Source organism: Protopterus annectens, chromosome 10.part0 (assembly GCF_019279795.1).
Source record: "Protopterus annectens isolate FY-2018-M chromosome 10.part0, PAN1.0, whole genome shotgun sequence".
In the NCBI taxonomy this organism is placed as follows: Eukaryota; Metazoa; Chordata; order Ceratodontiformes; family Protopteridae; genus Protopterus; species Protopterus annectens.
Window position 1 is genome coordinate 886,547,869 of NC_056744.1, and position 13,598 is coordinate 886,561,466.

Genomic DNA, 13,598 nt, shown 5'->3' on the forward strand with positions numbered 1-13,598 from the left:
AATATATCAGATATGACAACAAAAAAATCTCTATAGTGAATATAGCACACACACATATATATATATATATATATATATATATATATATATATATATAGGGGTTACCTTCATTTCACTGAAAGTTCATTTCACTGACAACTCATTTCACTGAAACTCATTTTGTCACCAGTTATATATGGCCTGTTCCCCACTGTAGTGCGATCCTGGAGTTAGTAAGGGGTGTGTGGGGGGCACATCCCCCCACATTGGGAGGTGTGGGAGCCGAAGCCCCCCACATACTTTGGTTGTATATTGTTTTCTGCAAAACAGTTATTCATTGCACTTGTAAGTATCCATCTGTATAGTTTAAAACATTTATAATATGTGGGGGGGCTTTTCCCCCCACACTCCCCCTTACTAACTCCAGGATCACACTACAGTGGGGAACAGGCCATGTATAACTGTCGACAAAATGAGTTTCAGTGAAATGAGTTGTCAGTGAAATGAACTTTCAGTGAATTGGTCCTGCTGATTTGCTTGTCAGTGAAATGAGCTGTCAGTGAAATGAAGGTAATACACACGCGCACACACACACACACACACACACACACACACACACACACACACATATATATATATATATATATATATATATATATGAACAATTTTACAATATTCACAAAATAGTAGGCTATAATATATTGGAAGAAGAGCATGTTAGGCGAACAGGATATTACAAATGTGTGACAAGAATGAGTTCACAGTGTTCATACTGAGTTGTGCCAGAATATATTTGTTTACTTTGAAATTCAGGTTGTTCCAAGTGCAGTAGCTATTTAGTTCGATTATCTATAAGTATGTCTATTTAACTCCCATATGTGATTTCTGTGTTTAATATGACTTATAAAGATGTCAAAAAATCGTAATCTAAGATATATGCAGCACCTGTTATAGGTTACTGTTTAGACGATTACACAAGCATTTGTTGTCTTTCAGCTTTTCCTAGTTAGGGGTCGCCACAGCAAAACTCCGGTCCGCTAATGATTGGCAGTAGATTCTGACGAACGCCGAGGTGCCAGCTCGACGTTCAACATTCAACAAAGGCACGCCCATTTATGCATGTCTTTCGAATGCCCACCCAACTGCGGGGTGGATATGCAGACTCCACACAGAAGGGACTCCCCATAATAAATATCAAGATTCTGTTATTTATGCTTACCAATAAGGTTTATGATTCTGCTCCACTAGCTGAGAACTGAACATGCAATTACTTAGATATATTTAGTTGTAAAATACATCATTACTGCCTTCCATGATATATTTAAGCAACATATAAGGCTTGGGTGTGGGTAATGCAGGGTTTACTCACAACTGGTAGAATCTAATCATGAAGGTGAAGCCCAAGTGACCAAACAAAGGCAGCTATGGAAGAGCTTGCATTACCTACACCCAAACATTATATATTGCTATTATTCAATGACACTACTAAAAAATATTTGTTTTAGGCAATTTTATTGCATTACCAAACTTCATTTTTTGTTTCATTTCTTCTTGTGGGCTGCAGCATCTAGGAGTAGCTAAGCTGACTGATATACTGTGCATGGGTATGACTGTACAAAAGGAGTAGCTAAGCTGACTGATATACTGTGCATGGGTATGACTGTACAGAAGGAGTAGCTAAGCTGACTGATATACTGTGCATGGGTACGACTGTACAAAAGGAGTAGCTAAGCTGACTGATATACTGTGCATGGGTATGACTGTACAAAAGGAGTAGCTAAGCTGACTGATATACTGTGCATGGGTATGACTGTACAAAAGGAGTAGCTAAGCTGACTGATATACTGTGCATGGGTATGACTGTACAGAAGGAGTAGCTAAGCTGACTGATATACCGTGCATGGGTATGACTGTACAAAAGGAGTAGCTAAGCTGACTCATATACTGTGCATGGGTATGACTGTACAAAAGGAGTATCTAAGCTGACTGATATACTGTGCATGGGTATGACTGTACAAAAGGAGTAGCTAAGCTGACTGATATACTGTGCATGGGTATGACTGTACAAAAGGAGTAGCTAAGCTGACTGATATACTGTGCATGGGTATGACTGTACAAAAGGAGTAGCTAAGCTGACTGATATACTGTGCATGGGTATGACTGTACAGAAGGAGTAGCTAAGCTGACTGATATACTGTGCATGGGTACGACTGTACAAAAGGAGTAGCTAAGCTGACTGATATACTGTGCATGGGTACGACTGTACAAAAGGAGTAGCTAAGCTGACTGATATACCGTGCATGGGTATGACTGTACAAAAGGAGTAGCTAAGCTGACTGATATACTGTGCATGGGTATGACTGTACAAAAGGAGTAGCTAAGCTGACTGATATACTGTGCATGGGTATGACTGTACAGGAGTAGCTAAGCTGACTGATATACTGTGCATTGGTATGACTGTACAATAGGAGTAGCTAAGCTGACTGATATACTGTGCATGGGTATGACTGTACAAAAGGAGTAGCTAAGCTGACTGATATACCGTGCATGGGTATGACTGTACAAAAGGAGTAGCTAAGCTGACTGATATACTGTGCATGGGTACGACTGTACAAAAGGAGTAGCTAAGCTGACTGATATACCATGCATGGGTATGACTGTACAAAAGGAGTAGCTAAGCTGACTGATATACTGTGCATGGGTATGACTGTACAAACCAACATTTGCTCAGTATGGCTTTTTTAGGGAGTCTTTGTGTGCATGCATCTAGATGCTTATGTTAGAATACGTGTTTGCTGTTGATATCCCATGAATATTATTGTTTTCTTCACATCCCAAGCTATTTTGCTTTAAAGACAATTGTTGCATGTTGAGGTAGCATAATTTTATTACAAACAAAGCCATTTGTTGAGTTTCTTTTCCTCTCTTAATGGCGAACCGAAAAATGGCAGCTCTAGCATTTTTGTAGCTACAATCACAATAATTATTATATATTTTATTATATTTTTTAGCCATTCTTCTTCCCAGGGGAATGTTTCATTTACAGCAAGTACATCCTTGTGAGCAGCCAATCATTTTTCACAGTTTTACATGTTAATGACCTTCCATCATATAATTCTGGATACCTTTTGGTGGAACTTTTATATTTTTCAAGCCCAGAAACACTGTCCTATAATCTTCCTTGCTATATAATGAATAGAGATTTCTTCGAGAGCTGCTGACATGAAGCCACAATTCGCAATAGATTTGAAATAGATTGGATATGACCACCCATCAGTGGTCTCCTACTGTTGTGTCACTAGAAGTGTGACATTATTAGGTATCAGAAAGGCATGTATAGTGATATAGTTATAATCTTGTATTTCAATGTTATCTTGTTAGTTGTAGTTCTATAAATACTTTATTCATACAGAGATGACAATACCATACCATACTTTCTTCACTCTGAATTGAGTGCACAGCTGTAGAATGCAACATTCTGAAGAAAGATGTTCACCTTCATTTCTTTACTCTAAATCTAAGGCATAGGTGTAGACAGCAGCGTTTTAAAAAAACCAAAACATTTTCAAATGAATAATAGCATTGCAGAGAGAAATGACAGAAATGAACTGTTTGAACTGCTATTATCTAGTCAAACCAAGACTATGATCATTTTCGGAGGTGTCACTGAGAGTTTTAGGAATATCAGACGTCTGATGATTAGAAAAAAGTAAATATTACTTGACTGCAGTGTTTGCATCTGATATACATTACTCTGCTTAATTAAGCAAAAACATTTCCATAATGCCATTTTTAAATCTAAGAGAAATACTCTTTGTTTTACAGTTAGCAATGCTGGTATTGGAATGGTGGGGCCTATCGAATGCCAGAGCATGGAAGACATGTTTAATGTGATGGACACTAATTTCTTTGGACTTGTTAGACTGCTGAAAGAAATTTTACCAGATATGAAGAAAAGAAAGAGTGGCCACATTGTAGTAATAAGTAGCGTTATGGGGATTCAAGGTGAGAGTGCACTGTGTTTTTACTATTTCATATATGAATGTTCTAATGCTTAATATTAGTCAAGTGGCAAAGGTATGTATATGTTGAATTTTACCACTTGTTCTACGTTATTATAGAATGTCCATTGTCCTTAGTATAAGTATAAATTTAAATCTAAAAGAAATGACACTAGAATACAAATAAATCAAAACTCTGTTTATGCAATATACATTTTTCTGTGAATTACTTAGATAATGAAATATAGATATCACAACATTGTTTGAGGTATACTGTTTAATCTCAGAGTTTGTGTAGTCCTTGTGTTTGCAGTGGCAGCATCTATGGCTTCTGTAAGACATTGCAGTGCTTCTTCTTCTTCTTTCAGCTTTTCCTGGTTAGGGGTCGCCACAGCGGATCACCTGTCCGCTCATGATTGGCAGTGGAGTTTTACAGAGTCGAGTTGCCAGCCCGGCGCCCAACCATCCACAGAAGGCACACACACACGCACTCACACCTAGGGCCAATTTAGAGTGTCCAATCCACCTGCAGCATGTCTTTGAGATGTGGGAGGAAACCGGAGCACCCAGAGGAAACCCACGCGACCACAGGGAGGACATGTAGACTCCGCACAGAAGGCACCCCAGCCGAGGATCGAACTGGAGAACCTCTTGCTGTGAGGCAACAATGCTAGCCACTGCACCACCGTGGCCGCCCGAAGACATTACAGTGCTAACCGCAGTAAAATAAAATACTCAGCCTACCCAGCAAATAAATAAATAAAAAATAAAAATGTTTACACCATTCTAAATGACATAGGGCACCTAGACTGTCAGTGTCTGTGTAGATGGCTGCATTATCTGTTATGCAATGAATAAAAAAGAAAGTGCAACATCACACTGAATGTCAGCTTCAAGGCATTAGTAGTCTTTACCTAGTTCAGGACAGCTAATTGCACTACCTTCTAAGCCAAATGTAACATCATTTTTTGAGATGGTGGTTTATTGGGACTTGCCCCTGGAACAATATCCCTGGTAGAATTTGAAACTCACCAACCTTGAGAAATATTATTTCATATTTGGTGGGTAATATACATAAATTGATAACAAACAACTCATGGTTGTGATGTCTACTTTCTTTTATGTTTTAGTGTACATTCCATTTATTCCTGTTACTGTTTGTCCTGCGCAAGTGTTATACGCCTTGCTCTGCTACAGTTTACTTGGCTAAATTTAGTTTATTTAAATAATGCTGAGTTTTACTTATAAAATAGTGTTTTTTCTTAACAAACACTGTCAAAGTTGTTACCAATTATATCAGTTCTGTCTTTACAGCTGACCTCACGATCTGATTGCTTTGACCTGCCAAAATAAATGCTACAATGTTGGTATATGGTATCCCAAATTATAACGGTAGTTTGTTTAATTTTTTAAATTGTATTTGTTTGCATCGTACTTGAATATGAGCAGCAATTTTCATTAATTATCTTTACAGCAAAATTAAAAAATGCTATGTAGGCAACAATGGCCAACAAAAAAATTCAATTTTCAAGTTGTGTAACAAGAGAAAGCTTTCCACATCGCACACCAGAAATTCTGAAGGTTATATTTTAGCTTTGTAAAGTGCACAAATCTTTATGTCATTATTTAATTATTATTTATGTCATTATGTTGTTACAATCGTTAATCATAAGTAGTACAGTTTATTGATCTTGGAGTATTCAACACACAGTCCAGACACAGTTTTTAAACCGAGAACAGAAAAAAATTGCATTCTAAGGGGTTGTACTTGGAGAGGTCCTTCACTTGACAATGAACCCACAAAAGCCTGCTTGTTCAAGGTTAATAGGACGGCTGATTGTCAATCCAAATTTTACATGTTGTGTAGAAGCCCCATACCTCCCATGCAGAGAATGTAGCCCTGACTCTCCTAATAATTACTCAACAAAAACATTTCAAGTTAATGGAATAAACGCCAAAATAAGTTCAGGGCTTTCAATAACAATGCTTATACTACGTTGCTTATACATTCTTTACTATCACAAACAACCTTCTTCAGAACAAATACATACACAATGATCTAAATGTAAACACTACCATTTTTATTTGTCCCCATTATTATTATAACTAACTCTGAGGTTGCCGTATCTTTTCATAAATTATCATTTAACAGTAACCTCTTTAGTCTATTAATCTTTACTGAATACACTTTAATGAGTTTATTTACTAAATGACTCTATAATGATTATAGTTTTGAAGATATTCCTGTTATAAAGGGGCCAACTCCATTGACAACAAGGTTCAGTATAATTACATGATAAGTATGTATTTTGTTTATGTTACAAAGGAAACAAAATCAGTATCATAAATTAATACTGCAAAAGATAAGCAATCAGAAAATATGGGTACTGAATTAGAAATAAAACAACACAAAACACACTGATAACCTGATATTATATCTTAAAACAATGTTTGCAATCCTTTCTGCTGTCCTACACCATGCACCCCAAATTACTCATTTATTTATTTTTTGCTTTTGAAGTTTATTTCATAAATATCATCTTTAGTCACGTGTTATACTATTGGTCCTGTCTCAGCTGCTAAGACCTGTAGGGCACAGCTAATTTTCATTAGTAAGCCAAGGACGGCTGCTGATCCAGTCTGCACTGATAAAGCCATTGCTCACTTGACCAGTAGATTACACTACAAATACCAGTCACTTAGTCTCCGTAGTTTACAGGTTTTTGCATTCAGGAAATGAAATAAAAGCTGTTTTACTTTGTGCCCCTTAGCCAATTGCTTTGTACTGGCTACAAACTGATTAATCTCTGTTATGATTTGCCCCGAGGGCAGAAAAGAAGCAAGAAAAGAATGGCAACAATATAAAATACCACGATATCTTCAAAACTTCAAAATGCTTCCCAAATGCTTCAAAAAGCAAATAAATGAAGACAAAAAGCTATACTATAATTTTCACAATAATAGTAAATACAACCCTAACAAATTCTGGACAGTAATTAAAGAAATCTTACTTCCTTTCCAAAAATTCAACCCCAACTCCTATCCCAATAGCTCAACACTCAAAACCACAATACAGTTTGACTTTTATTTTATAGCTAGTATAGCATCTCAAGCCAAGAATTCCCCAACATCTAATCCTAGCTCTGCCCAACAGCCACATATCACCACATTTACTTTCACCTTTAAACTTGTGCCACATCCTATATAAAACTACTCTTAAGCAAGCTCAAACCATGCACTACTTCATCTGATGACCTTTCAAGCTGGTACCTTGAAATAATAGCCAACAGCACTGCCTATCCTGTCTCAAGCCTTATAAATAGGTCAGTACAGGAAACCCATGGCTCCTCTCTGGAAAAAGTCACACATTATCCTTCTGCACAAAAGAGGAAATTCAATAGACATTACTAACGTTAGACCTATAGTAATTTTATCTTCCCTCTCCAAAATATTTGAAACGTATTCAATAACATTTGCTAAATCATCTCCTGCAGGAAAAACTCCTATTCCCCATACAACATGGCTTCTGTCCTTCCCATATTACTAATACTGCCCTTCTAACCTATACAGATACTGTCAATAAATCTAGAGATAATGGCAAACTAGTCTCCTTCTTAAATGTAGACTTGTCCAAAGCCTGTGGCACAGTTTGTCACAGCAAACATTGATTAAAATGTCCTCATAAGGTCTCTCTCAGGCCACCCTTCTAAGGTTCAAAAGCTATCTGTCTAATAGGTATCAGTCAGTAATATGCCACTCCACCCCATCTCCATACCTCCCAGTCAACATCAGGGTACCACTAGGATCTATCCTTGATCCCCTTCTATTTAACATTCTCACCAACACCCTTCACACATCCATACAAGTCTCCCTAATACAGTACACAGATTACTCTACACTCACCTGCATATCTGACAACATGGCACACCTCCAAAACATTACTCAGGAAGCACTAACAGCCACTGAAACATGGCTTTGTAACTCACAACTCATGGTCAACCCTTAAAAAACCTAAACTACTACTTTTCCCCCCAATATATATATATATATATATATATATATATATATATATATATATATATAGAGAGAGAGAGAGAGAGAGAAACACACACACATACACACACACACACATGCACACAAAGTCATAAAATACCAGGATTTGCGAGAACAATGTGTAAAAAAGATACCCAGACAGTTCCAATATCAGTAGTTACAACAGGACTAAAAAGATAATTTACAGTTGTACTTAAATATATTACCAGTAAATGAAACCCTGTACGAACTGCAGAAGGAAGCAATTACGGGCACATTGTAGGTGCTGAGAACAGCACTTTTGGCTAATATGAACGACTGAAACAATACTAATTTCATGAACTCCAAATGTACCCTGATGTATCAGAAACACAAAACACTTGGAGAAATTAATCCGAGACAGTAATAACTCAGTTCTGCTGTGTGACCCCCCCCCCCCCGCACACACACGCATACACATACATACTGCTGGATTTTATTTACCTTACATTTATCTTTAAGAGTGACAGTTTTATTGGCCAATGGAGAAAAACTACATTTAGTGATTTATTTGTTTAATAAGGTCCCATGCATAGCACTACGAAAACTGATGATGAAGAGGCTTCTTAATCATTAAAAAGTATTTTAAAACAGGAAAAGGTTTATTATTCTAAATGCTTGCCAAAACATTTTTTCACTGAAGGAAAAAGAAAAGAAGCTGCAAAAGAATGCTTTGAGTAACAAAAAGCAACAAAACTAAGCAGCTTTTTAACTATCATAAGGAAGCGGTATTCAAGAGAATAATACACCATACAAAACAATACTGAACGCAAAAGCACTATAAATATAAATATTGTAAAAAGATGTCTTTAGAGATTCCCAACTTGCTGACATATGACACAGCCATAAACTCAGCCTTGAAAAACACAGGCAACAATTTTAAGTAATTATGCTGTAGCCACAGCTCATTCTAGAGATGACAGAATAAAGGCATTTTGTTATGTTTTGATGATTTTAGAAGTTTGGGGTTTATGTTTTATATATATTGGGGGTGTATGAGGGCAGAGAAGAGGGGCTATGATGATCCCCTTTTCTGTACCCCCTTCTTGTTTATTTCTGTTTGGGTTGATATAGGGTTGTTTGTGATAGAAGTGAGTGGTATCACACTACTTTTAATGGGAGGTTGAGTTTAAGTGAGTGGATTGTTTAATGCTGCTTTATTTCAATATGTGGATGAAGGTGAGCAGGTAATGCTGCGTTTAGTAATTTGTTATGCTGGAATTTATGACATTGGAGTGTTAAATCATATGTTTAGTTGTGATCAAATAGCTATCTTATCCTAAACGGCCTGGTTTTTGTGTGCAAGAGGGTGTCGGGACAAACAAATAATCAGTTATGATTCATATGAGTTACACATCATAGGTAAGTACTAGACTAGCTGTCCTTGTGGACCAATTTAAGCTTTGCCAATTTCCCCTTCAAGGGTGATAATCACACCCTGTACCTTGTGTTTGTGAGGTAAGCATTACACCAACAACCAATCATAAATAAGAGGGATAACACAATTCAGTGACATCTATACTGCTTATCAATGCTGTTTATAGAAATTGCATTATAAAACATTTAGAAATAACAGAAGGGGATGCATAGTATTCTAATGGAAATACAGCTTGTAATTCCTCTGATAATAGTCCAATGTGCACATATCAATAATCTGAGGTTTCCATTGCATTACCCCTATAAAGCTGCTGCTTACGTTTTAGCACTGTAACTGACCTCACATGCACTTATACAAAAACACATGAATGTATGTGCATTAAAAGTTCAAACAAATCTCCTGATTTAGTCCCCCAGGGTAAATGGGAAATGGTAAAAGGGAGAGGCCTGTAGCTCAGCATTTTCTATCTGAACATGATGGGGATGGGACTTTGTTGTTTTTAGTGTATTGGCGCAACCCGCACCGGTAAGGAGAGACTTTCAAGGTTAAATTAGTTAGAAACCACCTATATTTAAAATTATGGTACCATTTACCCTGGAGGACTAAATCAGGAGGTTTGTTTGAAATTTTTAATTTTAAATTTAAACTTGATATGTAAAAAACATATGAATTTGAATTTTAAATTTTTGGAAATAATAACCATAAATATATGTGTGGGTCTGGATTATTCACTTGGGGAAATCAGGATGCATATAACAGTACATAATTTATATTTGTATTTGTAACTTATATTTGTATATTAAAAAGGTTGTGCACTAATATTTATTCAGGATGCACTTCAAGCAGGGAATTTTGGTGTGTGGTGTTTGATTGTATAATTGTTTAATCCATAAGTTCATAGGTTGGTACTAAGCTATCAGCCCTAGGGCCTATACAAGCCTAGCCATAACAATTTCCTGGCTATTTCTTCCCACAGCATTTACTTCCCTTTGTTGTTTAATTGTTTAATAGCCAATTAATTTATTTTGGCATGTGTATTTAAGGTGCTGGTACTGTTGATCAAATTTATCCCTTGAAGGCGAAAGGCCAAGGTACAAGGAGATTAAAGGATTATACTGTGGTGCACTGATTTCTTGTAGTGTTTGTTTTATTCAGTCAATTTACTGTGATTTGTTGGTGTTTTGTGATTTTGGAAGTCGGTGTTTATTCCATGGACATGGACAGTTTCAGCAGTAATTTCTCCTGTTTGGATTTCGTCAAGGAGAGGGAGGTGAAATTCTTACAATTGAGTCCATGGGGGTCCCCCAAATTAAATAGCTCAGCGGGTCAGTTTGAACAAGTGGAGAGGCTTCTCTCTAAAGAAGTGAGTTTATTCTATGATATAAAGCTGTTGGAGAGATATATGAGGTTAAAAATCACTCCCAGGGGTCTTCGTGTGGATTGGTTACCAACTGGCTAATTCGTTAAGGACGAACAAGATCTATGTGAGGAGTGGAAACAGGTTGCCCTCAAATGTACTCTTGGCTGGCTGAGAATTTTGATTAAACAGAACAATAGAGTCCTAGACAAGGTACGTGGTGATATAATTGTTTTAGAGGAATTCCTGAAAAGGGATTTCTCTGTTGCTGTTATTGGGGCAAAAATGAGTGAAATCAAACAGAATGTAGAGAAGGTAGAAAATGATATCATTCTTAGGAAAAAAAAAACTGACCTGGGACTTGAATTATTTTGAGTCTGGGCTCATATACCAATGGCAATGAAAATCTCGGTGGGGACTATCCAAAAATAGGCAAACCAATGCTCGTAGTATGGTGGATGACTCATCAGCTTCTTCTGGGGAACTCTCTCTAAAAAAGTGTATCTTTTGAGAGTATCTCTGGGCAGGGATTGAGTCTATATTAAAATTGCGAAACCTCACTTACACAAATACAGAAACGTTGACACGTATATACCAAACCTCAAAAAAACTGGACATCCTGAAGTGCGAAATTCGAAATGTCGAATCATCATAGTTGGCCCTTATCCGGTATAGCTCCCTAACATAAGTGTGCAATAGTTACGGACCTTAGGGTTAGGGTGCGGGTTAAGGTAAGTGCATACCTAGTAATACATGCAAACTTTACTTTAGGGTTGGAAGTAGGGTTATGTTAAGTGTATGTATAGTAATATAGTTGTGTAGCTGAATGTATATGTTATTTATACTTTTCCTGTAGTTGGGTGTTGTTTGTGTATAGTTAGATACATTTGTGTGTAGTGAATGTTTGATTAGGAAGTATAGATATGGAGAAGTGTGGATTATATATTTTGTTTGGGTAGGTAGTACATAGCGGGTGGTGGGGTTGGCCAGCTATGACGATTTGACATTTCGAATTTCGCACTTCAAGATGCTCGGTGATTTCATGGTTCACTTCTGTATCCCCGTAAGTGAGGTTTCGCGATTTTAATATAGACCCCAGGGATCATCTGATCTAACTAGCCAACCGGAACAACAGCAGAAGTTTCAGCAAGGGAACCACGGAAGCAAGAATAATAAATCCAAATGGAAGTGAAGACATTATAAGTGACTTTAATGACTTTCAGGAACAAACTTATTTGTGTGAGCATAAATCTTTAAATATCATCAGTCCGTTGTTGCCTCACAGTAAGACACTGACCGGTTCGACTCTCAGCTAGAGCGTCTTCTGCGTGGAGACATGTGTGAATGGGCGTACCTTCATTGAAAGGTTGTGCGTTAGGGCTGGCAACTCAGCACGTAAAAATCAACTGCCAATCATTAGCAGACCGGAGTTCCGCTGTGGCGACCCCTAACCGGGAAAAGCCAAAAGACACAACAACAACAACAACAGTCTATCTAGTTTGTCTGTCTCTCCTGTGGTGAAAAATTTACTTTTGATGGGCACTAAATTTGTACTGACCAGGACTCCTACATTAACAAGCCTCCTGATTAAGGCTAATAAATTCCGTTGCAAATTGCATTTGAGACTGTATTTTTTTAGAAAGAGTAACACTGGACATAGTTATTCTGAAGTAGATTCTAATGACTCATTGCTTAATGGTCAATATATGATTATGATGATGTTTTGTCCTTTACAGAATGTGATGTTGATAGTAATGGGGGATTTTTTACAAGGTATGGTCATCTCACTATCCCAACACTTTCTTACTCTGTGAGCACGTTTTCCCCTCCTAAGTCTTCTCAAGTCATTTGCTTTTTTGAGAAACTGTTATGCTCTAATATAGAAAGGGAATTTAAAACGTTTAAATGTAAACTGTTTAATTTAAATAAAAAAGAAAATGGCAGGCTTTAAAGGAATTGAAGGGACAAGTAAATACCTTTCTATTCAAGGAATCCGACAAAAGGAGCAATTGGGTAATAATGAGAAGAATTCAATATGATAAAATGGTTTTTGATCTTTTGGGGCAAACAGATGACTATGAGTGCCTTTTGTTCAATACCGTTTCTCATTTTAACAAGATGCTGCTTGAACTGTTGGAGAAAGGGTAAAGACTAGTTTTTTTACTAGTATCAGATGTTAAAAAGTTACATATTTTTAACCCCTGGGACCCAATGTTTTTTGCCATCTCGAAGATTCATAAGGACAGAGGGAACCCACCGGGCAGACCTATTGTTTCTGGGATAGGTTCTTTTATGCAAAATGTGAGTGTCCTTTTGGACTCTTTGTTGAAACAGCAGCTGATGAGGGTTCCATCTCATATTAAAAATGGATATGAGCTGTGTGAGTGTACTAAGGGGCTGGACTGGCAAAAGGACTATTTTTGGGTAACTATGGATGTAACAGCTCTTTACACAAATATTAATTCATGATGGGGTTTATAAGCTGTTGCTAGGATTTTTGGTGAAGGGCCATAAACGTCTTTTATTTTGGAGTTATTAGAGTTTTGTCTTTCTCATAATTATTTTATGTATGATGGCAAGACCTATTTACAAAAGAGGGGTACGGCAATGGGAGCTGCATTTGCTCCCTCATATGCCATCTTATACATGGGAAAAATTTGAGCAACAATTTATGTATGTAACTGAGTTTTTTAAGAGCAGGGTGGTCATCTATAAGCATTTTATTGCTGACTTGTTTTTTTTTTTATTTGCAGAGGTACCACAGAGGATTTTTTGGAATTTTTTTAAAAGATTAAATTCTAACCCCCATGAT

The 13,598-nt window shown here is 37.0% G+C and overlaps 1 protein-coding gene across 2 annotated transcripts in view; it reads left to right on the top strand.

Moving 5' to 3' along the window:
• LOC122812813 (retinol dehydrogenase 8-like) overlaps positions 1-13,598 on the top strand; it is a 157,778-nt gene that overhangs the window by 25,475 nt on the left and 118,705 nt on the right. For both annotated transcript variants that reach the window (XM_044084865.1, XM_044084866.1), the window contains exon 3: positions 3,805-3,984. In XM_044084865.1, coding sequence (XP_043940800.1) covers positions 3,805-3,984 — 180 coding nt within the window. The remainder of the gene's footprint in view (positions 1-3,804; positions 3,985-13,598) is intronic.